A 27,723-nucleotide genomic window follows, 5' to 3' on the forward strand; every position below is an offset into this window, starting at 1 on the left:
AGAAAGTTCTTGAGGAGATTTTAATCCACATCTCTCACCGGGAACCACTAATTTAAGGTCACTCAGAGGCTTTTTCTTTAGTAAGCAAGAGTCTTGGATTTAAGGGGAAAGACCCCTTAAAAGGCCATTTGCTCAACCACCTAACAAGACGCTTGAGCTCCTGCAATGACATCCCATAAAGTCTGTTGAATACTTTTTGATGTCCATCGTATAATGGATGGAATTGACAGTGCTTTAAATATAATTTTTCCTTTTTTTTTTCTTTGACATTTTCTTGAAATAATAATGTTTTTTTAAGAGAAAAAAAAATTATTTTTCCCTTTCTCCTACTTGGCTAGTTTTGCCTTCTTCCTGCCTTGGGAATTGCTGCTGATAATCAGCAAGGCTGTTTTGGTCTCACAGCTTCGGATTATTTATTGCCCTATCATGCCAAAGCATTTTATTTGGCCTTGCCAGCCTTGTTGGCATACAGCTCTGGGACTATTGTCAGATAAGGCAACTGCTGCTAGGAAAAGAAGCATAAACAGTTGTTACAAACTCAGAGTCTATTTGATTTTTGTGTTTTAATTTCTTAATTCAGGCATGATAGATTGTTTTTTTTTTAAATTATTGTCTTGTGGATCTGGTGAATACAACTGGAACAGACAATCTGATACTGAGACTAAATTAAACCTGCAATGGATTGTCAATTTGCCCTTCACAGTATAGACCCAAAGCGGGAAATCTTGTGGCTACAGACTGTAATTCCCTGTGGCAAAAAACGAAAATGCAAAGTCTTTATTTTTCTATTTCAATCACCCTGTTGATACTAGTTACCTCTCATTCTGTCTTTTGGTTTTTGCTCTTGCTGTTCCAGTTGTCATTAAAGGAAATTCCAGGCAATTAAAAAAACATACAAAATCCAAACACATCAAGGGTTTTTCCATCTTCATGTTTTATATGACCACCTATAAAATAACATGGACATTTTTGGACATAAAATCAATGCTGAAGCTAAGTCAAAACGAGAAGAAGTACTGAGTGACCTCTATTATATAGTTAGTCATTCAAAAGAAAAACACGCTGTATCCTATGCCATTTAAATTAGCTTAAAGCAAGCAGCCTATGTCCTCATTCAAGGAATCTTACAAATGTAATTCGTTATTTCAGGAAGTAGATAAAAAACTTAGACATTTCTATCCAAATGCATTATGATCATTTTAATTAAAATTACAAGCATACTGGAATTCCATGTACTATATTTCAGTTCCATTTATATGACAAAGGCACAAAAAATGGAGTGGTGATCTCATAATTCTTTTCTTACCACATCCTTTTAGTACTTCTATTAAAAGTCTTCTTAAACAATAATTCACTGTGATATAAAAGAATAAAATTATTAATAAAAGAAAGGCCACTAAATAAAACTGCAGATGCCCTATGGAGAAAATACCTGGTCTCCTGTGTGGGGTTAGGTTAGGAAGGTGGGAATGCGCCTCTTGCCTCCCGGCCAGCAGATGATACACCCCACTCCCCCCCACAACATGTCAGTGCCACAAGTTCCTGGAGCTCCAAGCTTGGGTAGAGCGGCAGCTTCCTCATCTGATTAGTTTCAGGAAAGTTTTAGCTAAGTGTCACTCTTCCCAACTTCCTTTCCTTCTCTCCCTCACTCCCTCCCTTTGTCCTTCCTTCCTTCCTTTCTCTCTCCCCGCCCCCCCCTGCAGTTGCCTGGAAGGCTGAATGCTACCAAGGAGACTGAGTTAAAAATCATTACTGTGAGTCCCTCCTGAGGGCAAGAATTACGATCTGTCCTTCTGTGACAGAGAGCATGTAATTAATCCAGGTTTCTGGAAAGCAAGTCAATTTTGTCACAGATCTAGAAAAAGAACAGGTGAGATGTGGTGCAAATCTACTCTTTATCATGTCTTTTTTCCTCCCCAACTTTACTGACATACAAAGGGCAATTAAAAATTGTATATATTTAAGGTTTACAAAGACCGGCAGGCAAGGGGAAATGGGGAGATATTGGTCAGGAGGTACCAAGTTTGTCTTTTTTTCCTTAGCTAAAAAAAAAAAACACCAGGCTAGTCTGTGGACAAGACAGGCATCATATAGGCGATAAAGCAGGGATTTGAGACTTAGACCCAGCTACTGGAGAAGTATTTCTGTAAGTTAATCACAGCCCACTTCCAACAATATATGTATTTTTATTAAACTTTAAAAATTAAAGTGTAACATACAAGATGGCCCTCCACACCATGACTCCCTCCCTCTTTTTTTTTTTTTTTTTTTTTTTGCGGTACGCGGGCCTACTCACTGTTGTGGCCGCTCCCGTTGCGGAGCACAGGCTCCGGACGCACAGGCTCAGTGGCCATGGCTCACGGGCCCAGCCGCTCCGCGGCATGTGGGATCCTCCCGGACCGGGGCATGAACCCGCGTCCCCTGCATCAGCAGGCAGACTCTCAACCACTGTGCCACCAGGGAAGCCCTCCCTCCCTCTTTTTAAAGTAACTACTATTCTGACTGCTAACAGCATAGAGTAGTTTTATCTCTTGTTTAACTTGAAGTGAATGAGATAATATAATATGTACTTTTTGGAGGTTGGCTTCTGTTGCTCAAATTATGTTTGTGAGCAGTAGTTCCAGCTGGGTGGCAACTGGAGTGCTCATCTTTTTGAGAAGACAAACATTCCTCCTGGAAGAGTACTAGTAGATCTACTGCCTACACACGAATTAATTACTCTTATAGTATTTTCTTTTATAGCTAGAGGAGCAGGATGAAGGTAGTGATTGCCCAGGGGTACAAGGCAATGATGAAAAGTGTAGGAGAAAAACTATAGCAAGGGCAGATTGCTCTAAAGGCTAATTTTGCTTAGATAATAGTATTTGTAGGGTAAGACTTGGTATCAAATATCTTTAGTAATTTCAAATCAACCTAATCTCCAGTACTTTGACCGTATCAACAGTAAAATATGGTAATAATAGGTCCTCCTTTCTTCCTTCCCTGTATTAGATAATCTCTGTGTTAAGTGTGTATTAAATGTACTCTGCATTCTGGGCTTTTTAGCAGAGAATTGCTAGATGGATTATTTCATTTAAATATACAATGCATACACTATTAAATCTACTACAACTGAGACAGGCATGATGACTATCTCCACAAGAACCCACTTCATTAACCAAGAATAGATTGCAACCCATTACAAAGTGTTTCAAATGCAATAAGACTACCCAGAAATGCTTGGGCTCTCAGCTTTGCAAGAATATGCAAGAAGTAGTTTTACAGACTCTGAAGGAAGCAAGTACTCAGCAAGCAGTGACAGATGTGGGACGCAATCAGGCTTTCAGTGTGTGGCACAGGAAGGCACAATTCACCTCTGTCTAAATGCTATGCCCTTCGAAGAAAGGCCCAAGTGGCCAGGGGTTTCTCTACAGAGACAAGACCGAGACATCAAGATTTGCAAAGGAAAATGAGACCAAACTCATATCTTCCCTGAAACAGGTCAGATCCTGACAACAGCAAAAAATGGGAAGAGAGGAATAGTTGGAGAGAGGGGAGGATAAAGAGGGAGATTAGCTAGAACCAATCCATGGCAAAATAACTAGAAAAGGCTTTCCAACAGAAAAAGAATGGATATGGAGTAGGGCGGGCAAGTGGGGAGAGGAGAATCAGGGTCCAGGAAATCTGATTCTGGAACCATGAGATCCTATTCAAAATGCCTTATTTCATCTGTTCTCAGTATTTTCACTTGCGAAATGGAGAAAATACGCTTTCATTACTTGTAAATGATGTATTTGTCTCTGTTCATTTGCCTTCCTGCCTGTCTATATCAGTATTTATATGTCCAAATTAGTAGTAGGACTTACCCACTATCAATTTTTCTGATTGATTTAAAGGAGCCCAAACTGTTTGCAAATAAATAAGCAGTTCAATTCACTAAATCTGAATTTCACCAACCCACCTACTTCTGACCTGAGAACATGCCCTCATGGAGATCTCATTATTCTTCAGTTTGCTTTGCTCTCCTACTTTTGCTACAAGGGAAGGAAACCTTTTTGATGCTAGGAACATGGCGGGTGGGCACTTGCTAACTCCATAGGCCCATAGTTTATGAAGCACATTTGCTGATGGAAAATTCAATCCCCAAAAATGTCTTTCTACTCAGTGAGGATTATTTATAGCTTCTGACACAGAAGGTTTCAAGTTTAGAGTGAACATCACTATTAACACTAACTCAAATGAACTTTAAAGGAAGGAGGACTATAAAATCCTCATAGGATGCCCTTAAAAGATGTGGTCTTAAAGGACTTGACAATGGGAAAGGAAAGATTAAGGGAGAAATGTGAGTGAGTTGCCAAGGCATACAATGGGACTTGGGGCTTGGCTTTCTTTTTTCAGGTCATCAGTGGCCCTCTTTTCTGATCGCAGGGTCTTTCCCCTCCATTTTTTTTTTTTTTTGCAAAAGGAATGATGGTCCAACACCTCTGTAGCAATACAGCCTCTTTTGCTCAGAGCCTGTGGGTACCCAGACTCCTACTTCATGGAGATAAACTCATCTCTTGCTCACTTTTATGTCCCAACCTCTTTAGACGTCACCTGCCCCATCCAGCTATCTGGGAGCCCACAAGAAAACTCTTCATTAGTTGGGCTAGTTTGCCCACATCTCATGAATATATTTTGCTTAGTTTTTGCTTATTCCATGTCCCCACCTGTAACACTCTCTCACTGAATCCCACCCTGATAAATCCTTCAAGACCCACATCTAGCCACATTTTCTTCATGAAGTTTTCTCTGAATATCTAAACCTCAAGAGTTTCCTCTTCTCCTCTGAATAATAGTTAGGGCTATTTCATATAACAGTGCTAGTTAACCATATTGTATTATCTCTTAGTTTGTTATATGTTAGTTTCTCCAGATTATTTAAGTTAGGGACCAGTTTGAGTTAGGGACCTATTGGTTAGAGACCAAGCTATTTGAGTTAGGGACCTAGTTTACCCAAAATGGCAGATGGGGCTACTTTTTCTAGTTTGTCTACCCAGAGAGGTTCTTTCTTCTAATTCACACAAAGACACAGTACAGACCAACTTCAGCCTTTTCCTTCTCTTGTAATCAATTTCAGACATGTACAGACCAACCCAGCTGCCATGGAGTTAGTCCCTGAGGAGAAATATAATCTTTCTAGATCCTCTAAGTAACACCATTCATCAGATGTTTTCCTTCAAGACACCATTTTTTTTTATATGCAGAAAGTTGACATAGCCTTCCAGCTGAAACAGAACAAAAGACATTCTCTAAAGGCAACAGAAAAAGCCCCAAATTCAAAATCTGAGGTAGATTGTTCAACAAGAATTGTTAAAGGTCCTAGAAATACAATCAGAGATACAGTTTGAGAAAAGGAAGAAAGGCCAAGTGAGCTGACTGTAGAAGTTGCAGATAATGCAAAGGGGAAAGTCAGCAAGTGGGAGGCAATGATTACTTCCCAGACAAACCATACCAAGTCTAGCACTGAGGCAGAAGAGTAAAGACCTGATAGGGCAAACAAATAAATTGTATACCTTGGGGCACACAGACTTCCTCTCTTTGCCTAAGAGGAGTTACTGTCTTGGTCCTCTAATAAGTCATGTGTAGTGCAGGACCACCTGAGAGGAGGGGGCAAAAAGTAGTCGCAGCCCACCATTTAGTATTAGCCTTGCGATCTGGGGTGAGCCACTCGATCTAGTTCTTAACTGCAAAATAGAGATAAAACCACCTCCCACATTCATTTATTCATCATTCTCTTTATTTAAGGACCACCATGGGCCAAGCACAAAGGCGCACATGGTGAGCAAAACAGACATGGTTTTTGCCCTTATGAAGTGTCCAGATAATCTCCCAGGTTGTTAGTTACAGAGATGAAATGTGCCTTTGAACTGTAAAGCACTGTAACGATGGAAGGTCTTCTTCACTATCAGTGACTTCCACTCTCAATCTAGCTATGTGACCCAAGGCAAGTTGTAATTTTTCTGGACTTTCCTTTCCTATCTGTGAAATAAGAAAATTTCCTTTCCTAAAATTTAAGTATTCCAATGCAAATGAAGAAGTTAAGATTTTTAGGTACTTCTGAATCATGTCTTTCTAAAAGATTATTATGAAATAGTTCAGAAATACAAAAGGATAAGAATAATGTAATGACCCCATGTGTACCAATTACCTGACTTAGATAAAACATTACCAAGAGCTCTACTGGTGGGATGCCTTCCTTTTCCCCAGAAGAGAGAACTGTGATGAGTTTGGTATTTATTTTTCTGAATCGGCCTTTCCAGGTAACCTGGTGTGTAAGTAAGAATGGTTCACCAGTGAAGAACTCTTCCTATAAGTGTCCTTCCCAGGAAGAGTACTTATTAGGTGTTCCCAGTTCCTGATAAATGTGAGGTCATGACAGTGTACATCACAGAAAGCTCAAGTACCAGCCTGTTCTCTCCCTGCCACCCTTGCTTGCTGTCCACCCAGTAGACAGAATTAGGAAAACCATGCGGCAGGCACCACCTACTGCCTTTAGAAAGAGCAAAGTTTTATATTTACCTTGAGAGCCTTCTGTGCAGATTCACTGGATCCAATTGCGATTAGGTTAGGCCCAGCCATGCTGCAGAAACTCTTCAAGTGCAAAGCTTCGACCACTGGGACTGTGGAGACCGCATAGTCCTATGCATATAATAGAAACAAGTAGTTTGGCATTTCAGAATAATTCTAAAACGCATTCAAATCTGCTCAAAACATTCTTGCTCTTCTGGAGGCTGCCAGGGTCCCTGAACATCTGGAAGGAAAACTGGGACCCACAAGTTTGGATATTGCCAGTTAAACGAAGATCGCTTCTAAAAAGAAAGTGCAGAGCCCCCTTCCCGACGTGTGACTGCATCAACAGCTTCACTGGCTGACCTATGTAGTGGGCTACTCTGGAAGGATGAATATCCTGTGTAAACAAGAGCCTCACATCGTCATGGGGAACAGAGCTTTTTGGGGATTACATCCCTTCCTAAGCAGTCTGGTGAGCCCATCTGCTAATGATCAATAGAGTGAAGGGACCTTGGGAGGATGTATGTGCAATGCCTAGCTGAGTTTCCAGCACACAGTAGGCACCCAAGTACAGGTGATCTTTGATTCCAATCTGAAAAATCCACATTTCATGTTAGAGGCAATTGGGACTCCAGATTTTTTTTTTAAGTCATCGATTGTGCCAGAAACATCTGCCAGGTGGTTGTATGAGTATACACTGGGAGAAAACAGATGTCCATGATAACTTTGTCTGTTGCTGCTGTGGGAGTCCCATGAAGCCTATTTATTAAGTTCTAGCTTCTAAAACTTCTAGCAAGCATACAAACATTAGGAATTATTTTGCAAAGCCTGTGACATAGAAATACCATTATTCATGACATATTGATTCAATGGGCCTATGAATGTTTATTAGGTAGTTACTCTGTGCCAGGCATAAATTATCCTTTACCTACCTTAAAAGTATCAGCCAAGATTTCAGCACCTCGTTGATTTGTCCTTTTGGAAAGGCCCACAAAAAATTCTCTGCCTGTAATAAATGTCATGGAACACAGTCAGTGGGTGGCACCAGAGATGGCGTACTATTTCTCTGTCTATAAATGAAGACCTTAAAGCACCACACAGTTCTTTCCTACCGTAGAGGGAAGCTCCACTTGTACTCTGACCCCTGCTCTCTTTACACAAATCTGGTTTCAAATTATTGCCTTTAAAAATAAACTTTTTAAATTCATAGAGGCAGAAAGTGGAATGGTGATTGCCAGGGGCTGATGCAGGGGAGGGGGGAGGGGGGAAATAGGGAGTCAGTGTTTAATGGGTATGATGTTTCATTTTGGGAAGGCAGAAAAGTGCTGGAGATGGATGGTGGTGATAGTTGCACAACGTGAATGTAGTTAATAACTCTGAACTGTACATTTAAAAGTGGTTAAATGGTAAATTTTATGTTATGTATATTTTACCACAATAAGAGAATAAAGTTTTTATTTAGGAAACCATAGAATTAAACACATTAATAACTTGTAATCAGAAATTAAGCAATAGCAATGACAAGTTAGCAGAGCTTCCTTTTTTTCCCCTAAAAGAACAATACTAGACAGTCTTGATCAGTTCAAATACCTTTTTCTATAATGTTGATATAAGGGCTGAAGAAACCATCTGGGTAAAGTGAGTTTAGTGCTGCCTGGTCTTCAGGTCTGAGCTCTAACAGCTGTTTTTAAAACAACACACCCATTTATTTCAAATCAACCATCAAAGGTTGATGTAGATAGTGCCTATCTACAAAGCACTAAAGTTTAGAAGAATGAAACTTTCTACTTATTTGGCTTTTCTGAAATTCTACAATTTTTCTTCTCAGAAGGCAAAACATTAAGTAAAAATGGTCTCCTAGTTATAGGCAAAAAAACAACTATAGTAGATAGAGTTAGGCAATACATAAATGTAGGAATTCTTATCCTCCCTTAATTCTTTGGAAAAGAATTCGACATGAAATGTGGAAAAAAAATTCCAAGAGAAATCAGTATATATTTTGCCTCAGAACAAGTGCAAGAAGTGTAGCCAAGAAAGAATTGCTTGATAGACTTTACAGCTATTACAGCTTTTATCTTCGTGGTGTCCTTATAAAAGGGGTAAAAGACATAGGTCAAATGATGTTATGATAAATTCCATTGGCTTATGCTGTTAGCAGACACAGGAATTGTTGACGGCATGTTGACAGTGTTTTTGGTAATGGTATGATTGTATTGTCCCTTAAGAAAACTCACTACATACAAATCAAAACTTAAGTAAGAGAAAGATCCTTTACTTAACAAAAGTATTACTCACTTTATTAAAAGAGTCAGTTGAAATTAAAAAAAAATCAAATTTCCTTAATTCTCTTAAGAGAAATATAGATTTATAAATTAGATTTACATTTTTAAGAAAAACATTTAATGCATTAAGCAAATTTAAATGCATTTACAGTGGGCCTTACACATTATTTCCATTTTAAAAGACTAAGATGAGATAGGAACGTACAAAGAAACGCAAACTGCTTATCTCTTTAAAAAGTAAGTTTAGGGCTTCCCTGGTGGCGCAGCGGTTAGGAATCTGCCTGCCGATGCAGGGGACAGGGGTTCGATCCCTGGTCTGGGAGGATTCCACATGCCGCGGAGTAACTAATCCTATGCGCCACGACTACTGAGCCTGTGCCCTAGAGCCTGCGAGCCACAACTACTGAAGCCTGCGTGCCTAGAGCCTGTGCTCCACAACAAGAGAAGCCACCGCAATGAGAAGCCCGTGCACCGCAACGAGATGTGGCCCCACTCTCCGCAACCAGAGAAAAGCCCGTGCGCAGCAACGAAGACCCAACGCAGCGAAAAATAAAATTAAATAAATAAATTTATTTTTTAAAAAAAGTAAGTTTAAGTTGGACTTCTGTTTCTAGTGGTATGGTGGGCTATATCCCTTAAATGGCCTTCCTGATAAAAACAACTGAAGTACTGGAATCAAAATATTAAAAAGGCTTTTTTTTGGTGTTATGTCTCTTATGTCATTTTCTTCTATACCAATTCACCCTCTTTTTTTTTTTTCCTTCCTTACCTCATTCTTTCATAGGAGATATCAGGTCATTTGTTCTACTGACTTTCCTACAGTCTGGATTTGGTTGATTGCTTCCTTGTGTACCATCTAACATTAAATTGTTCCTTTATCCTTTGTATTTTTTGGCAAACTGATAGTCTATGTAGATGCTTCTTTAGATTCTTGTTCAAATTTTTTTTTTTTTTTGGATAGGACTACTTCAGAGGTGGGGCTGTACTTCTACTGCATCACATCCTGAGGCACATGACTGACTGTCACACTTTCAGTGATGCTAGAATGATCAGTGTGTTCAGGTGGTATCAGCCGGATTCCTCCATTATAAAGTCCCCCACTCATTTTTTTTTTTTTTTTTTTTTTTGTGGTACGCGGGCCTCTCACTGTTGTGGCCTCTCCCATTGCTGAGCACAGGCTCCAGACGCGTAGGCTCAGAGGCCATGGTTCACGGGCCCCGCTGCTCCGCGCCATGTGGGATCTTCCCGGACCGGGGCACGAACCTGCATCGCCTGCATCGGCAGGCAGACTCTCAACCACTGCGCCACCAGGGAAGCCACCCCCACTCATTTTTTAAAAATTGTTGTTTCATTCCTTTATCTTTTTTTTTTTTTCCCCCACAGTGTGGCATGCGGGATCTTAGTTCCCCGACCAGGGATTGAACCTGTGCCCTCTGCATTGGGAGTGTGGACTCTTAACCACTGGACCGCCAGGGAAGTCCCTCATATAAAAGTTTTTACATCCTTTGATGATCATTGCACAGGTCCATTGTTTTATTAGGGATCTACAATTACTGGCTAGAATTCTAAAAATAAAAACTTTTCTCAATCAAGTATTTGGTCTACTTGAAATAGAATTCACAAAGAAAAGATAGGCTAAATGCTTGAGTCTTTCCTTTATATTTATCAATTATCACAATAATGAGTTGGTATCCCAGCAACTTATAATAATGACAAATATGTTTTTTTAAAAAACATCATTATCCACTAATAAGCCAAAGAATAAATCATAATGGAAATCAGAAAATATTTTGAATTAATGATAAAAAAAATATTCATATCAAAACACAAAGGATTCAGCTAAAGCTGTACTTGAAAAGCTTTACAGCCTTAAATGCTTACTTTAAGAAGAAGAAAGGTTCAAAATTAAAGAGACAAAATTCCACCTTGAAATTCAAGGAAAAAAGAACAATAAAAACAAAGGAATTTGAAGGAGGGAAATACAGGTAGAAACAGGAAGAGAAAAGGAAACTTATAAGAGAGAGGGTTCAATAAAGCCCAAAGTTGGTTCTTTGAAAAGATTAATACAATTGACAGATCTCTGGCAAGAAATAGAAGGCACAAATAAACATTATGAACGAAAAGGGGACATAGCTGTAGTTGTCGTGAAACTTAAAACAGATATTAAGAAAATATGAATAACTTTATAGCCAACATTTTAAAAACTTAGATAAAATAAATAAAGTCTCAGAAAACAAAACTCACCAAAACTGGCTCAGAAAAACCTCAATAGTCATATAATCATTACAGAAACAGAACTGGTTTAAAATCTCCCCAAAAAGAAAGCACCAGGTCCACGGGGCCTGTTTATAGGTAAGTTCTACCAAAGTCCAAGGAATGCACAATTAAAGTTGTACTGATTTTAGAGAACAGAAACATAGGAAATATTCCCTAATACATTTCATATGAGGTTAACATAGCTTCAACCAAAGCCAGACAAGGATAACAAAAAAGAAAAATTATAGGCCACAGAAACAAAATCTTAAACAATCATCTAATTGTTTAGATAATTAAACAATTAAATACACACTAAATACAGCACTAATAAAAAGAGAATATATCTTCATCAAGTTTGATTTCATCCCAGGGATGTAAACTTTGACCATTGATATCAGAAAATCAATTAATGTAATTAACCACATCAATAGATTAAAGAAAAAAATCACATAATCATTGAATCAAAATAAGAGTTCACCACCTGAAATTCCATTTCTAGCTGTTTACTTTAGAGAAACTCTTATACACGTCCCCAAGAGACACACACAAGACTGTACATAGCAGCATTGAAGATAGTAGACAAAAACTGAAAAGCACTCAAACATACATCAACAGTAAAATGAATAAATACATCATTCGGTATTCTTACCATGGAATTCTACACAGCAGTGAAAATGAATGAACTCCAGCTACATGGATCAAGTCAGATCAACGGCAGAAAAATCACACAAGAGTTCATACAGTATCACCCTAATTACAGAAGCCGTAAGAAAAGCGAAACTAAACAACATATAATTTTAGGAATGCATATATTGAGGTAAAACTCAAAGAAAGACAAGACAGTGATTAACACAAAATTCAGGCTACCTCAAGCTGGGAGGAGAGAAAGTTTGGGAGTGGGGCTTCCATGGTCCTGGCAATGTTCTATTTCTTAAGCCAGGTGTTAGGTACTCAGGTGATCATTTTTATTATTGGTCTTTAAACTGTACATAAACATTTTATAACTCTTTTTTATTTGCTCCATATTTCACAAAAATAAATAAATGGAAGTAGAGGTAAGTTGATGCTGTCTATTTAAGAGAAATAGGACTGAAACAACTTCTACCAGTAGCTGCTTGCTTGACTGACAGAGTTCCTAGCAGAACTGGAGTTGGAAACCTCTTTCCTTCTGTCCATTTCCTGATGAATTATTAATGAAGCTCTGAGTTACAGAAGGAAGAAGACACAGAGTGTATGGGAAGCGCTCCAGATTTTGGTTCTTACTCAACTGCGTAATCTAAAAATTGAGTGGTGATGTTTGTACAATGTTGTGAATGTAATTAATGCCACTCCAATTGTACACTGAAAGATGGTTAAAATGGCAAATTTTATGTTATATATATTTTACTACAATTTTTAAAAAGGGAAAAAATCGAGAAGTAGGAAATAGAAGGTAGGACCACACATTAGGTATGAATGAGAAGCCAAGCAGATAAAGATCTTAATATCACAACACTATCTCAGTTTTCAATAACATACTTTTAAGGTATTCAGTATTGAATAATACCAAAACAAAGCTTACAGATAGTGTCCAAGGCAAACCTCAATACTTAGTACCTTATTAGAAGTTATGGGAAAAACATTAGGCTTGAGATGCTGTGGAAAGACCTTTGACCAATGGAAGAGGTTCCTAAACTTTGCCGAAACAATGAGAAGATTTTAGGGAATCTTGTTCAGCTCAGCTGTTGAGATAACTAAACGGCTGTGAATACAGCTTGCATTTTTTTGTTTTTTTTTTTTAATAAATTCGTTTTATTTATTTATTTAGCTGCGTTGGGTCTTCGTTTCTGTGCGAGGGCTTTCTCTGGTTGCGGCAAGCAGGGGCCACTCTTCATTGCGGTGCGCGGGCCTCTCACTGTCGCGGCCTCTCCTGTTGTGGAGCACAGGCTCCAGATGCACAGGCTCAGTAGTTGTGGCTCATGGGCCCAGTTGCTCCACGGCATGTGGGATCTTCCCAGACCAGGGCTCGAACCCGTGTCCCCTGCATTGGCAGGCAGATTATCAACCAATGCACCACCAGGGAAGCCCCTACAGCTTGTTTTAAATCATTCTTCAAATAGCATCAGTACCTGCTCACAGCAAGTTATTTATTATACAGCTATGTTCTGGTAAAAAAGAATTTTATTGTAAGGAAGTGTGAGTAACACATCTAGCTTTTCACAAAAGCCTGTTTTCTAAGAGAAACAGACTGTTGTTCTGTGCTACTGAAAAGAATGAAAAGTGCCATCAATGGGAGACACAAAGAATATTCTAGGGGCTTCCCTGGTGGCGCAGTGGTTGAGAGTCCGCCTGCCGATGCAGGGGACACGGGTTCGAGCCCTGGTCTGGGAAGATCCCACATGCCGTGGAGTGGCTGGGCCCGTGAGCCATGGCCGCTGAGCCTGCGCGTCCGGAGCCTGTACTCCGCAACGGGAGAGGCCACAGCAGTGAGAGGCCCGCGTACCGCAAAAAGAAAAAAAAAGGAATATTCTAAGCGGAACTTACTAGGCAGATTCAAAGAATGCCTGAGTCGGCTTGGACACAACTGGAGCTGAGAATGCAGCGTAGGTCTCTCTGACCCCTTGTTCTGTGTTCTTATGGCTCAGTGGGTGTGCACATCAAACCCCAGAGGGAGGCCCATTGCCTGTGACAGTGGTGGCACAGGCTGTGCAGGGCACAACTCCAGGGGTTTTGCTTTCCACAAACCTATGATAAAAATGGCGCCCCCTGGGGCTCGGTGACACAGTCCCCACTCACAAGTATGTGACACCAAGCAAGGAACTATGTGAATGTCCCAGGATAAAGACTCCTCCTCCTCCAGGAACATTAATTTTTTCAAAATTTAAGTTATATAAAACATTTTTATATTAAAATGAAGATGGCTATATTTTGTCTATATACATGGGATTCGATACAAAATTCACATCAGCTAAAATATTGGACTTCCAAGAAGCTCCATGCTTTCAGTGGGCCACATGGGTCTACATTCCCAAATCTCTGGGGACCAGCCTCTGCTGTTAGGGCTACATCTGCGAAACAGGTGTTTATTCTTTGACAAGTAGGGGAAAATAAACTCTCATTATCAATTAAAAATTATTGATTGTCTTGTTTATCAATATAACTAGAATGAAACTGGTGACCCAGATTTTAGCACGTGACTTTACAAAAACAATAATAATATGATCATAAAGAGTTGGAAAGGTTAAACGCTAAAATTACCATTTCTTTAGTAGCTATATTATATACAGTATAAAAACTGATTTCAGTTAGATCAATAATAATATCAGCTGTTTCTATTTTGTTGAGTTCTGCTATTATTCATTTGGCATTAAGCCAAGCCAGTCTGCACTGAAAAGTATTTAAATCTATCTTGCCATCTGGGAAGAAAATTATTTGTAAATGACACATCTTGAATTAAGAGTCTTTCCAATACAGCCCAGATATACTGTCACACAATGCAAAGCTATGCAACCCATAAACTAATATTGTAGAACACAGTAGACACAACCTATAAAATGATATGTATATACTGATAACGTGTAAAAATATGCAAATACGTGCATACAAAAGTACTAAAGGTACTTTAATATTCAATAAAAAAGTATTCAATAACCCAAATATTGAAATGATTATCTTTGAATGAAAGGTCATTTTTAATTTTCTCTCTTTTGTGCTTTTCTGTATTTTCCAAATTACCCTTACTTTGGTAATTAAAAAAAAAAACTATAATTAAACAAGGGGATATAGGCCAGGTATTAGAAATATTTTTAGATAGGAAAGAGTAAGTACAACTCTACCTGTGAATAAGACATCTCCACCATCTAAGGTTGCATTTTCATCTTTCATCTCTACTATGTTGAGCTGAAGTTTTTCTAATGCTTCTTTCATCAGGTCAACCTGTTGAAAATAAAATGATTCAGATTAATATTCTACCATTTTCTAACAAGAAAACTAATCATCTAAAACTTCAGAACACTGAATTATGTCCCCATGTGCAAACATATACAATGCACACCCTAATGAATTTGTGAATGTGTGTAGTATAGTTTGGACCAGCCATGATCATTTGCAAGAGAAGAAATTATCTATTAGGAATTGTCCATTTTGTCTCCTAGTCTAACATCAAGTCAATATTATACTCCTTTCGTTCTGTCGGAGTCTGACTATTTAGAGGACACGGTTGAAGGTGTGACTAATTAGGGCACAAGAGTCAAGAGAGGTGGGAGGCAGATCATCCAACCTTCCTACCCATCCCAGAAAAACAGAAGATTTAATTTTAAATCTTAAGTCAGTCATTCAGTCAGAATTGCACACACAGAGTAATATGTGGAAGGAATATCAATGACAATAACCAATAACTTGAAATCTCAGCCCATTGGAGAGTCACTGTTTTCTATTCAAATATTTTCTAAAATGTCAGAACATCTAAGGCTTCTCTGTAAATCTGAACTGTTATTTAAATTTAACCTAGGTCTCTAGAGGTGATTAACAAATACAATAATGGTAATCAAACCCAAGAATACCTGAAAATGAATTTCGGGATCTTTCTATGATCTCAGGGTACAGTCTAAAGCACAGAGATATCCTGGGCTGAACTAGGGAACACTTGTAGTAAGGTTTATATTAATGCAAGAAAAAAATGTAAGGCATAACAAATGCCCTTTGAAATCCTTCCAGCAGTTCAACAAAACAATTTAAATATTTCTGAAGGTCTGTATAACTTTTAACATGGTAAAGGTCTACATTGAGAAGACATGAACAGGGACTAAGGGAAAAACAGGAGATCACGTGACACTGGGAAAAGTAAAAGTTCTGCCAAAATACAGCATGCCCCAGTACACATAGTGAAGTCGTTAAGGAAGAGTTTAGGAGACATAAATATAGCAGAGTAACTTCTAAAGTAATAAAAACATGGAAATACTTTGACAGCAAGCCTGACATTTATGAAGTCAAAAAAATTAAAGAGAATGCAAAATAAAATAAATATATCATCTCATCCTTGTCCTGGAACTCGTGTAAAAATTCCACAAACCAGAGTGACTCAGAACAATAAAAAATTATTTCCATAGATGAAATGGTCTTAAAGTAATAAATACATCTAGTGACCTCTTTTAAACAGTAGAATAGGTTTTCCTATATAACAGGAAGTGAAATCGTTGCTAGAGCATAAAAAAGAAGGAAAACAATATCTACCATGACTCATTGGGCTACAGTGAACCCAGGAAAACACACAACTGCTTCCTTCCAGCATCTGCCTCTGTGTCCATGGAAACTTCATTGAGTTTAGAGAAATCATGAGAACTGAGCTACTGTTACCTTTTGTTTCTATTATGAATGCTACTGCTTCCGTTATAAGTTAACATTTCAGAGGTTACTAGGAATTCAGCAATAACATGAGAAGTTTATATGCAATAGCTCAGGAACTTTATTCAACTCTTAATTAAGAGTTCAAAGAGAACAGAAGTAGGGAGATTAACAGATACCAGTTTCAGGAACATTGCACTTCTTTATAGGTCCTATGTCTTTCAAATTAATGTTTTAGGGATAAAATTCTTGCAGTTTCTTAAAAGTTAAAACAGCTGCACTGACATGAAAAAACTGGCTTTTGTGTAAGGGCTGTACTTAAAAAAAAAAATTCAGTCACATCTATATAAACAAAGTCATCAGGATAGGTCCATACCACAAACATGGGTAATACTATTACTTTCAGAGTTAAGGGTATGGACAAGTTTAAAAAATGTTTTAAACATTAAGTAGACAGTCTTGAGAATTGCAGGACCATATGGCATCAGATGTGCAATGCTAACCCGGATAAAATTTCTGAAGAAGAAACAAGAGAGGCTGAACCCAGAGGCTCAGCTCCATTGAGAACTGCACACTCTTTGGCACAGGGGTTCCATGAAGCAGACAAACTCGGCTGCAAACAAGGCCCAGTGTTGCCCTGACACATGGTCCCATAACAAGCCAGCTATTCAGGTAAATAGAACACTAAATATAATTACAGAAGTGGGAATTTTTGCTGGAAAATGTCCAAACCATGAGCCTTCAAGAAACTGCCCGTTCTGTGGTTACATGGCTATGGTTAATGTTGACTTAATTAAGCTTCAAGAGGAAAAAAACCCAAAAGGCCAAAAACACACCCACCTTTCACTGAGACAGTAATCTTGCAGAGTGGAAATTAGCATTACTCAGGGTAGGGAGGAACTGTCAGAACAAATATTATTAATTCCAAAGGCTGAGTTGAATGGGTCATTTTAGCCCATGAAATTAGAAACAAAAGGGCAAATTAGAGAAACAACCTTAATTTAAACTTAACTATATTATTTTCATACTCTATTCTAAAAAATTTACAAGAACTTCTTCCTTCCCTTTTCACTCTAAATGCATTCTTTTTTTCCTTTTCTTTCTTTTTTGTTTTTAAACTTTATACTTCCATTTCTTCTTGCCCCATCTTTTCCCCTCCCACCCTTTGCTACAGATTCCTTCCCTGGCCATAGGGGGTTCAGGCCACCCCTGCTGCTTCCAACCCATATGTCTAGAGTGGGTACTATTTTTGAGGTAATTGTCTTTTTCTTTTCTTCTTCCCTTGCTCCCTTTCTTTGTTTTCCGGAGTACAAGTGTTAAAAAATGTAGAGTTCTTGGGGTTACACATTCACAATCACTCCTGGGAATGTCTGTATAGTGTAGTGTTATGATCCAGGGCCTGGGGTTCAAATCACAACTCTGCTACTTATTAGCCAAGTGACCTTAGGTTGGTTAACTTTCTGAGCCTCAGTTTTCTCATCTTTAAAATGGGTGGTTAGTCATAATAGTACCAACTTCCTAGGCTCCTCCTGCACATTAAATACATGTAAAACACTTAGCACATGATAGCTGTTCAATAAACATTAGATGTGACTTTTGTCATTTTGATGAAAACCAGCTTGTGTGGACCCAGTGACAAATACTTGTACTATGAAATTGACCCACAAGAGAAAAGCTGTTGTTTTCTCTTACATTTGGATGAGTTTCTTGTTTTTTTACCACCCCATGACAGATCCCATCTGCTTTCTAGTGAATTAAAATTAGTCTTTTCTGCAAAGCCAGTGTAAAGTCAGAGCACATACACTGAGGACACATTTAAATTTAAATCATTCAAATCTGATTTCTTTCCACTGGAAGTTGTCAGGCTATATGGTAGATTTCTTGTATAATCTCTGCTTTGAAATAGCCCTCTGAAGGTAATACACAAGGTGGGAAGTGGGCCTGTCTGGTAAGATGTCCCACAGGACTCAAAAGAGCGTCAGCCAAGATGATACAGAATGATTACACTAACTGAAGACATTACACTTGGGCTTGTCTAAAGAATTCCCTCTCCTTCTCAATGCCTGGTCTCCTTTTCTGTTCTACTCTCTTCTTACTTTCTTTTACAGTTCTCATTTCTTTTCTCTCATTTGTCTATCATGTTTATATCATCATCCTACCTTCTCATTTCACTCCTTTTGGGTTCTCATGGTGAATGGAGAGAACTGGGGATTGGAATACAGTCTCTATCACGTATTAACAATATGACTTGGGATGAGTTAACTTCTCTGAGCCCAAGTTTCCTAATCTGCAAGTGGGATAATGTTTTCTCTCTAATGGGGATTATGTGAGTAACAAATAAACTAATACACATAAAGCACCTAGTTCAACACCTGACACATTGTGTTCAAAACCAGTAGTTGCTGGTATCATTATTATTTTGCCCTAAATTAACTCTGTGCTTTGGATTCTGGCTACCTTTCAAAAAAATTAAAATTAAAAATAGCATTTTCATCACTAAATAAAACATCTTTTGATACCAACTCTCCTTTTCTTCTTGCAAAATTCCGCCCAAACAAACACAAAAAAACTTTCACAGTTTTATTAGCAAGTTATTGAATATATTCCATAATAGTTTGCAATACACCATAATTAGTTTAATACTCTTCATTAAGATGCCAATATTTTCCAGTTAGCCCTATCCAAAGTTGACTTTGCTGCATATTTTCAACAACCATCCACTTTGAATGTTTCACACCTTCCCTTTGGATGCTGTGACTCTGCTCACGGGGCCTGATGAACAGTTCTGTGCTGCGCTCCATTAAGAACCTGCACCTCCATTTGCCAAGCCACTTTCCTTTAGCTGCTTCTGCTCAGTGGGCTGCCAGATGTTCTGACTACAAATGAAGCCCTTGGCATTGGCCTGTCCACAGCCGACAAATCTCAGTCACCCACAGTTGTGCCCTGCGCTGGGAGCTGTGCTGTCAACACTATTACTAGTACGTTTCCAATGCCCATCCATTTAGATGTTCTGAGTCCCTTCTAACTAATCATATTATAAGAGCTTTAAAATTATCCTGTCATCCTATCCATACTCTGATCTACCTCTGAAGAGCTGAATAGCAGCAACATAGCTTTGCTGGTAGTGAGATGGTTTCATTTTCTCAACTTGTCACTGACTGTGTTTGGCTGTTTAATGTTAAGTATGACATGTGGATAATGCTGAGGAAGCCACTCCAGAAGCGGATGTGATGTCTCCAGCACGTCATGACACACCTGGTTTGGAACTTGCAGTGAAATTACACTGTGTTGATCCTGGTCAGACACAAACTTTCATTTGTTTATGCCACCTTAATTTTCTTTGTTAATCAGTACATCTTTGGTCACTATGGCCACTTGGACTAGTACATTTGGCTGATTTTGTAACTACTTAATGTCCACATCATGCTTTCACATGTATTTTCTCATTTGGTCAACATTTCAAGTTCAAGGAGATTGGTTCAAAATGGTGGAGTAGAAGGACTTGCCTCACTCCCTCTTGCGAGAACACCAGAATCACAACTAACTGCTGAACAATCATCAACAGAAAGACACTGGAACTCACCAAAAAAGATACCCCATATCCAAAGAAAAAGGAGAAGCCACAATGAGATGCTAGGAGGTGCAATCACAATAAAATCAAATCCCGTAACTGCTGGGTGGGTGACTCACAAACAGGAGAACACTTATACCACAGAAGTCCACCCACTGGAGTGAAGGTTCTGAGTCCCACGTCAGGCTTCCGAACCTGGGGGTCCAGCAATGGGAGAAGGAATTCCGAGAGAATCAGGGTTTGAAGGCTAGCGGGATTTGATTGCAGGACTTCAACTGGGGGAAAGAGAGACTCCACTCCTGGAGGGCACACACAAAGTGTGAGCATCAGGACCCAGGGCAAGGAGCAGTGACCCTATAGGAGACTGAACCTGCTAGTGTTGGAGGGTCTCCTGGAGAGGTGGGGGGTGGCTCGGTCTCACCGTGAGGACAAGGACACTGGCAGAAGAAGGCCTGGGAAGTACTCCTTGGCATGAGCCCTCCCAGCATCTGCCATTAGCCCCACCAAAGAGCCTGGGTAGGCTCCAGTGTTGGGTCGCCGCAGGCCAAACCACCAACAGGGAGGAAACACAGCCCCACCCATCAGCAGACAAGCAGATTAAAGTTCTACTGAGCTCTGCCCACCAGAGCAACAGCCAGCTCTACACACCACCAGTCCCTGCCATCAGGAAGCTTGCACAAGCCTCTTAGACAGCCTCATCCACCAGAGGGCAGACAGCAGAAGCAAGAACTACAATCCTGCAGCCTGTGGAACAAAAACCACATTCACAGAAAGATAGACAAGATGAAAAGGCAGAGGGCTATGTACCAGATGAAGGAACAAGATAAAACCCCAGAAAAACAACTAAATGAAGTGGAGATAGGCAACCGTCCAGAAAAAGAATTCAGAATAATGATAATGAAGATGATCCAGGACCTTGGAAAAAGAATGGAGGCAAAGATTGAGAAGATGCAAGAAATGTTTAACAAAGACCTAGAAGAATTAAAGAACAAACAAACAGAGATGAACAATACAATAACTGAAATGAAAACTATACTAGAAGGAATCAACAGCAGAGTAACTGAGGCAGAAGAATGGATAAGTGACCTGGAAGACAGAATGGTGGAATTCACTGCTGCGGAACAGACTAAAAAGAATCAAAAGAAATGAAGACAGCTTAGGAGACCTCTGGGACAACATTAAACGGAACAGCATTCACATTATAGGGGTCCCAGAAGGAGAAGAGAGAGAGAAAGGACCCGAGAAAATATCTGAAGAGATTATAGTCGAAAACTTCCCTAACATGGGAAAGGAAATAGCCACCCAACTCCAGGAAGCACAGAGAGTCCCATACAGGATGAACCCAAGGAGAAACACACCAAGACACACAGTGATCAAATTGGCAAAAATTAAAGACAAAGAAAAATTATTGAAAGCAGCAAGGGAAAAATGACAAATAACATACAAGGGAACTCCCATAAGGTTAACAGCTGATTTCTCAGCAGAAACTCTACAAGCCAGAAGGGAGAGGCATGATATACTTAAAGTGAGGAAAGAGAAAAACCTACAACCAAGATTACTCTACCCAGCAAGGATCTCATTCAGATTCAATGGAGAAATCAAAAGCTTTACAGACAAGCAAAAGCTAAGAGAATTCAGCACCACCAAACCAGCTCTACAACAAATGCTAAAGGAACTTCTCTAAGTGGGAAACACAAGAGAAGGAAAGGACCTACAAAAACAAACTGAAAACGATTAAGAAAATGGTAATAGGAACATACATATCGATAATTACCTTAAACGTTAATGGCTTAAATGCTCCAACCAAAAGACACAGGCTCACTGAATGGATACAAAAACAAGACCCATATATATGCTGTCTACAAGAGACCCACTTCAGACCTCGGGACACATACAGACTGAAAGTGAGGGGATGGAAAAAGATATTCCATGCAAATGGAAATCAAAAGAAAGCTGGGGTAACAATTCTCATATCAGACAAAAATGACCTTAAAATAAACACTATTAGAAGAGACAAAGAAGGACCCTATATAATGATCAAGGGGTCAATCCAAGAAGAAGATATAACAATTATAAATATATATGCATCCAGCATAGGGGCACCTCAATACATAAGGCAACTGCTAACAGCTATAAAAGAGGAAATCGACAGTAACACAATAATAGTGGGGGACTGTAACACCTCACTTACACCAATGGACAGATCATCCAAACAGAAAATTAATAAGGAAACACAAGCTTTAAATGACACAACAGACCAGATAGATTTAACTGATATTTAAAGGACATTCCACCCAAAAACAGCAGATTACACTTTCTTCTCAAGTGCACATGGAACATTCTCCAGGATAGATCACATCTTGGGTCACAAATCAAGCCTCAGTAAATTTAAGAAAATTGAAATCATATCAAGCATCTTTTCTGACCATAGCGCTATGAGATTAGAAATCAGTTACAGGGAAAAAACTGTAAAACAAACAAACACATGGAGGCGAAACAGTATGTTACTAAATAACCAAGAGATCACTGAAGAAGACAAAGGGGAAATCACAAAATACCTAGAGACAAATGTCAATGAAAATACGATGATCCAAAACCTATGGGATGCAGCAAAAACAGTTCTAAGAGGGAAGTTTATAGCTATACAAGCCTACCTCAAGAAAGAAGAAAAATCTCAAAAATACAATCTAACCTTACACCTAAAGTAACTAGAGAAAGAAGAGCAAACAAAACCCAAAGTTAGCAGAAGGAAAGAAATCATAAAGATTAGAGGAGAAATAAATGAAATAGAAACAAAAAAAACAATAGCAAAGATCAATAAAAGTAAAAGCTGGTTCTTTGAGAAGATAAATAAAATTGATAAACCATTAGCCAGACTCATCAAGCATAAGAGGGAGAGGACTCAAATAAATAAAATTAGAAATGAAAAAGAAGTTACAACAGTCAACGCAGAAATACAAAGCACCCGAAGAGACTACTACAAGCAACTCTATGCCAATAAAATGGACAACCTGAAAGAAATGGACAAATTCTTAGAGAAGTATAACCTTCCAAGACTGAACCAGGAAGAAATAGAAAATATGAACAGACCAAACACAAGTAATGAAGTTGAAACTGTGATTAAAAATCTTCCAACAAGCTTAAGTCCAGGACCAGATGGCGTCACAGGTGAATTCTATCAAACATTTAGAGAAGAGCTAACACCCATCTTTCTCAAACTCTTCTAAAAAACTGCAGAGAAAGGAACACTCCCAAACTCATTCTATGAGGCCACCATGACCCTGATACGAAAATCAGACAAAGATTCTACAAAAAGAGAAAATTACAGACCAATATCACTGATGAATACAGATGCAAAACCCCTCAACAAAATACTAGCAAACAGAATCCAACAACACATGAAAAGGATCATACACCATGATCAGGTGGGATTTATCCTAGGGATGCAAGGATTCTTCAATTTATGCAAATCCATCAAGGTGATACACCATATTAACAAATTGAAGAAGGAAAACCATATGATCATCTCAGTAGATGCAGGAAAAGCTTTTGAAAAAATTCAAAACCCATTTATGATAAAAACTCTCCAGAAAGTGGGTGTAGAGGGAACCTACCTCAACATAATAAAGGCCATATACAACAAACTCACAGCAAACATCATTCTCAATGGTGAAAAACTGAAAGCATTTCCTCTAAGATCAGGAACAAGACAAGGATGCCCACTCTCACCACTATTATTCAACATAGTTTTGGGAGTCCCAGTCACGGCAATCAGAGAAGAAAAAGAAATAAAAGGAATACAAATTGGAAAAGAAGTAAAAGTGTCACTGTTTGCAGATGACAGGATACTATACATAGAGAATCCTAAAGATGCCACCAGAAAACTACTAGAGGCAATCAATGAATCTGGCAAAGTTGCAGGATACAAACTTAATGTACAGAAATCTCTTGCATTCCTAGATACTAACAATAAAAGATCAGAAAGAGAAATTAAGGAAACAATCCCATTCACCGTTGTAACAAAAAGAATAAAATACCTAGGAATAAACCTACCTAAGGATGTCAAAGACCTGTACTCAGAAAACTATAAGACACTGATGAAAGAAATCAAAGATGACACAAGAAGGTGGAGAGACATACCATGTCCTTGGATTGGAAGAATCAATATTATGAAAGTGACTATACTACCCAAAGCAATCTACAGATTCAATGCAATCCCTATCAAATTACCAATGGCATTTTTTACAGAACTAGAACAAAAAATGTTAAAATTTGTATGGAGACACTATAGATCCCAAATAGCCAAAGCAGTCTTGAGGGAAAAAAATGGAGCTGGAGGAATCAGACTCCCTAACTGCAGACTATACTACAAAGCTACAGTAATCAAGACAATATGGTACTTGCACAAAAACAGAAATATAGATCAATGGAACAAGACAGAAAGCCCAGAGATAAACCCACACACCCATGGTCAACTAATCTACGGCAAAGGAGGCAAGGATATACAATGGAGAAAAGACAGTCTCTTCAATAAGCGGTGCTGGGTAAACTGGACAGCTACATGTAAAAGAATAAAATTAGAACGCTCCCTAACACCATACACAAAAATAAACTCAAAATGGATTCGAGACCTAAATGTAAGACCAGACACTATAAAACTCTTAGAGGAAAACATAGGAAGAACACTCTTTGACTTAAATCACAGCAAGATCTTTTTTGATCCACCTTCTAGAGTAATGGAAATAAAAAGAAAACTAAACAAATGGGACCTAATGAAACTTAAAAGCTTTTGCACAGCAAAGGAAACCATAAACAAGACGAAAAGACAACCCTCAGAATGGGAGAAAATATTTGCAAATGAATCAACGGAGAAAGGATTAATCTCCAAAATATATAAACAGCTTATGTAGCTCAATATTAAAAAAAAACAAACAACCCAATCTAAAAATGGGCAGAAGACCTAAATAGACATTTCTTCAAAGAAGACATACAGATGGCCAAGAAGCACATGAAAAGCTGCTCAATATCACTAATTATTAGAGAAATGCAAATCAAAACTACAATGAGGTATCACCTTACACCAGTTAGAATGGGCATCCTCAGAAAGTCTACAAACAACAAATGCTAGAGAGGGTGTGAAGAAAAGGGAACCCTCTTGCACTGTTGGTGGGAATGTAAACTGATACAGCCACTATGAAGAACAGTATGGATTTTCCTTAGAAAACTAAAAATAGCATTACCATATGACCAGCAGTTCCACTATTGGGCATATACCCAGAGAAAACCATAATTCAAAAAGGCACATGCACCCCAATGTTCATTGCAGCACTATTTACAATAGCCAGGTCATGGAAGCAACCTAAATGCCCATTGACAGATGAATGGATAAAGAAGATGTGGTACATATATACAATGGCGTATTACTCAGCCATAAAAAGGAACTCAATTGGGTCATTTGTAGAGATGTGGATGGACCTAGAGACTGTCATACAGAGTGAAGTAAGTCAGGAAGAGAAAAACAAATATCGTATATTAATGCATATATGTGGAAACTAGAAAAATGGTACAGATGAACCAGTTTGCAGGGCAGAAATTGAGACACAGATGTAGAGAACAAACGTATGGTCACCAAGGGGGGGGAAGCGGCAGGTGGTGGCGTGGTAGTGTGATGAATTGGGAGATTGGGATTGACATGTATACACTGATGTGTATAAAATGGATGACTAATAGAACTTGCTGTATAAAAAAAAAAACCCAAAAAAACTAGTGAGATCAAAAAAGTCTATAGCTTGGTTAAGAGTATTGTAGCAACATTAATTTCCTAGTTCTGACAAATGGTTATATAAGACGTTAACTTTAGGGCAAGCTGAGTAAAAGGTATATAGGACTCTTTGGGCTATCTTTGTGACTTTCCTGTAAATTTAAGTTGTTCCAAAATAAAATGCTGATTAGAAAACAAAAACAAGAAAAAAATGATAGATTTTTAAAAAGAAACTGGTTTATGTACTAAATGTTTTGGGCATTGGTCTAATATTAACATGATGTCTGGGTAAAATGACTAAAAGAACCAGTGTCGAATTATGTTATATTTCCTGTCATTCTGCATTATCCCAGATTGCTAAATGTATTCTTTCCAAGAAGTTTGATTGAATTAATGTATACGTTTACTGTCCTATGTGACAGTTTTGTCATTGTTAGAGATTTCAGTAATTAAAATGGGAAACAGAAACTTAAAAAAAAACCCAAACATTTCAAGTTCAATAAACATTTAGTGGATATCAACTTTTTTAAAAAAACAAGCTGCCAAGATTAAAAAAAAACCCCACAAAACCAGAGTCCTTGTCCCTGAGAAGTTAACGATGTAGTAGGGCAGATATATCTTATGAATATATAGTGACAATAAAACAGAATATTTGTTGGGATGCTCAGAATAACTCCAAAAGGTTGGAAGGGTATGCATTGGTACACCTATTTTACATATGAGTAAACTGAGGCTAAGGGAGGCTGACTGACTTGAGTTAAGCCTCCTGAGCCCATTCCCATGTTCATGTTCATCTTCACTGCACTTTGTGATCATGATTCTCCTGAGGTCATATCATAGAGCACAGCCCACGTCAGAATTGAAGCTCATGTCTTCTCTTTTCCAACTCTACATATTTAAGTCTACTGGGTATTAGACGGTCCTATGCTAAGGTGACTCTGGATTCCATGATCTCTTCATATCAGAGATGGATGAAATTTCTGTACATTAGGGCCCTGGGATGCTAAGGTGTGGTATAATAAAAAATGCTAAGTAATATGAACAGGATGTATAAGCCCCATCAAGAATGTTCACCAAGGATAGCCTGCATTTTAATAACCACCCTTCAACTTTGGGATGCCTTAGATTTGTTCACTGGTTTATTCCTTAACTTTTCTACTTGTGCTAATGACATTACTAAAATTAACCAAAGCTACTAAAAAAAAAAAAAAGATCAAAGAGAGGTTGAACATACTAAATGACTCAAACTTAAAAATTCCTAAACAAAAACATATTGAAATTCTCTTCTATATTATAATTTTAGGAAAAAGCTCTTAGGAGGGATTTAGTTAGCAATATAATAGCAAACACCCATATAGTCCTCCTATGTGACAGATACTCTACTAAGAACTCATATTCAACTTACCTAACCTTCATAATCTAATGAAACAAGTACAAACATTATTTCTGTTTTCCAGATGAGGGAGCTGAGGCAGGGTAGTGACTTGTCCACAGTCTTATAGCAACAGAGATGAGTTTTGAACTTAGCTTTACTCTGAAGTTTGTGTTGTTCTTTCCTACACAATTTGTCACTAACAAAAAGATAATTTAGCTATCTACTGTGCATTAAAATGAAAATTAATGTTAGAAATGACTGTGAGAATCTACAATACTCTTAAAAACATAGTATGTTCACTTTAATCTATTTGTTTAAACAAAAATGTGAACTAAGATATTCTGGAGGAAGGCAGGGACAGAGCTACAAATTTTCAGCAACGTGAACTTAGGTTTGGTTTCTAAAGATCCTAAATTTTGTTTTCCTAAGCATACACAAACTAAGGCTACTGAATTTGAGGAGCCATTACTTCATCCTTCCAATTTCTAGATCAGGAATTATTTGCAAAAACAACTCTTTAAATAGTCAACAATGTTTTTTTGGTTTTTGGGTTTTTCTTGTGGTACGTGGGCTTCTCACTGTTGTGGCCTCTCCCGTTGCAGAGCACAGGCTCTGGACGCGCAGG

At 38.4% G+C, this 27,723-nt stretch overlaps 1 protein-coding gene across 8 annotated transcripts in view; it reads right to left on the minus strand.

Moving 5' to 3' along the window:
* The window catches only part of DDAH1 (dimethylarginine dimethylaminohydrolase 1), a 259,185-nt gene that overhangs the window by 28,198 nt on the left and 203,264 nt on the right, over positions 1 to 27,723 (minus strand). For all 8 annotated transcript variants that reach the window (XM_067726764.1, XM_067726765.1, XM_067726762.1 and 5 more), the window contains 3 exons: positions 14,885 to 14,984; positions 7,464 to 7,537; positions 6,541 to 6,660 (listed from right to left, as the gene is read on the minus strand). In XM_067726764.1, the coding sequence (XP_067582865.1) occupies positions 6,541 to 6,660; positions 7,464 to 7,537; positions 14,885 to 14,984 (294 nt within the window). The remainder of the gene's footprint in view (positions 1 to 6,540; positions 6,661 to 7,463; positions 7,538 to 14,884; positions 14,985 to 27,723) is intronic.

Source organism: Pseudorca crassidens, chromosome 2 (genome assembly GCF_039906515.1).
Source record: "Pseudorca crassidens isolate mPseCra1 chromosome 2, mPseCra1.hap1, whole genome shotgun sequence".
In the NCBI taxonomy this organism is placed as follows: domain Eukaryota; kingdom Metazoa; phylum Chordata; class Mammalia; order Artiodactyla; family Delphinidae; genus Pseudorca; species Pseudorca crassidens.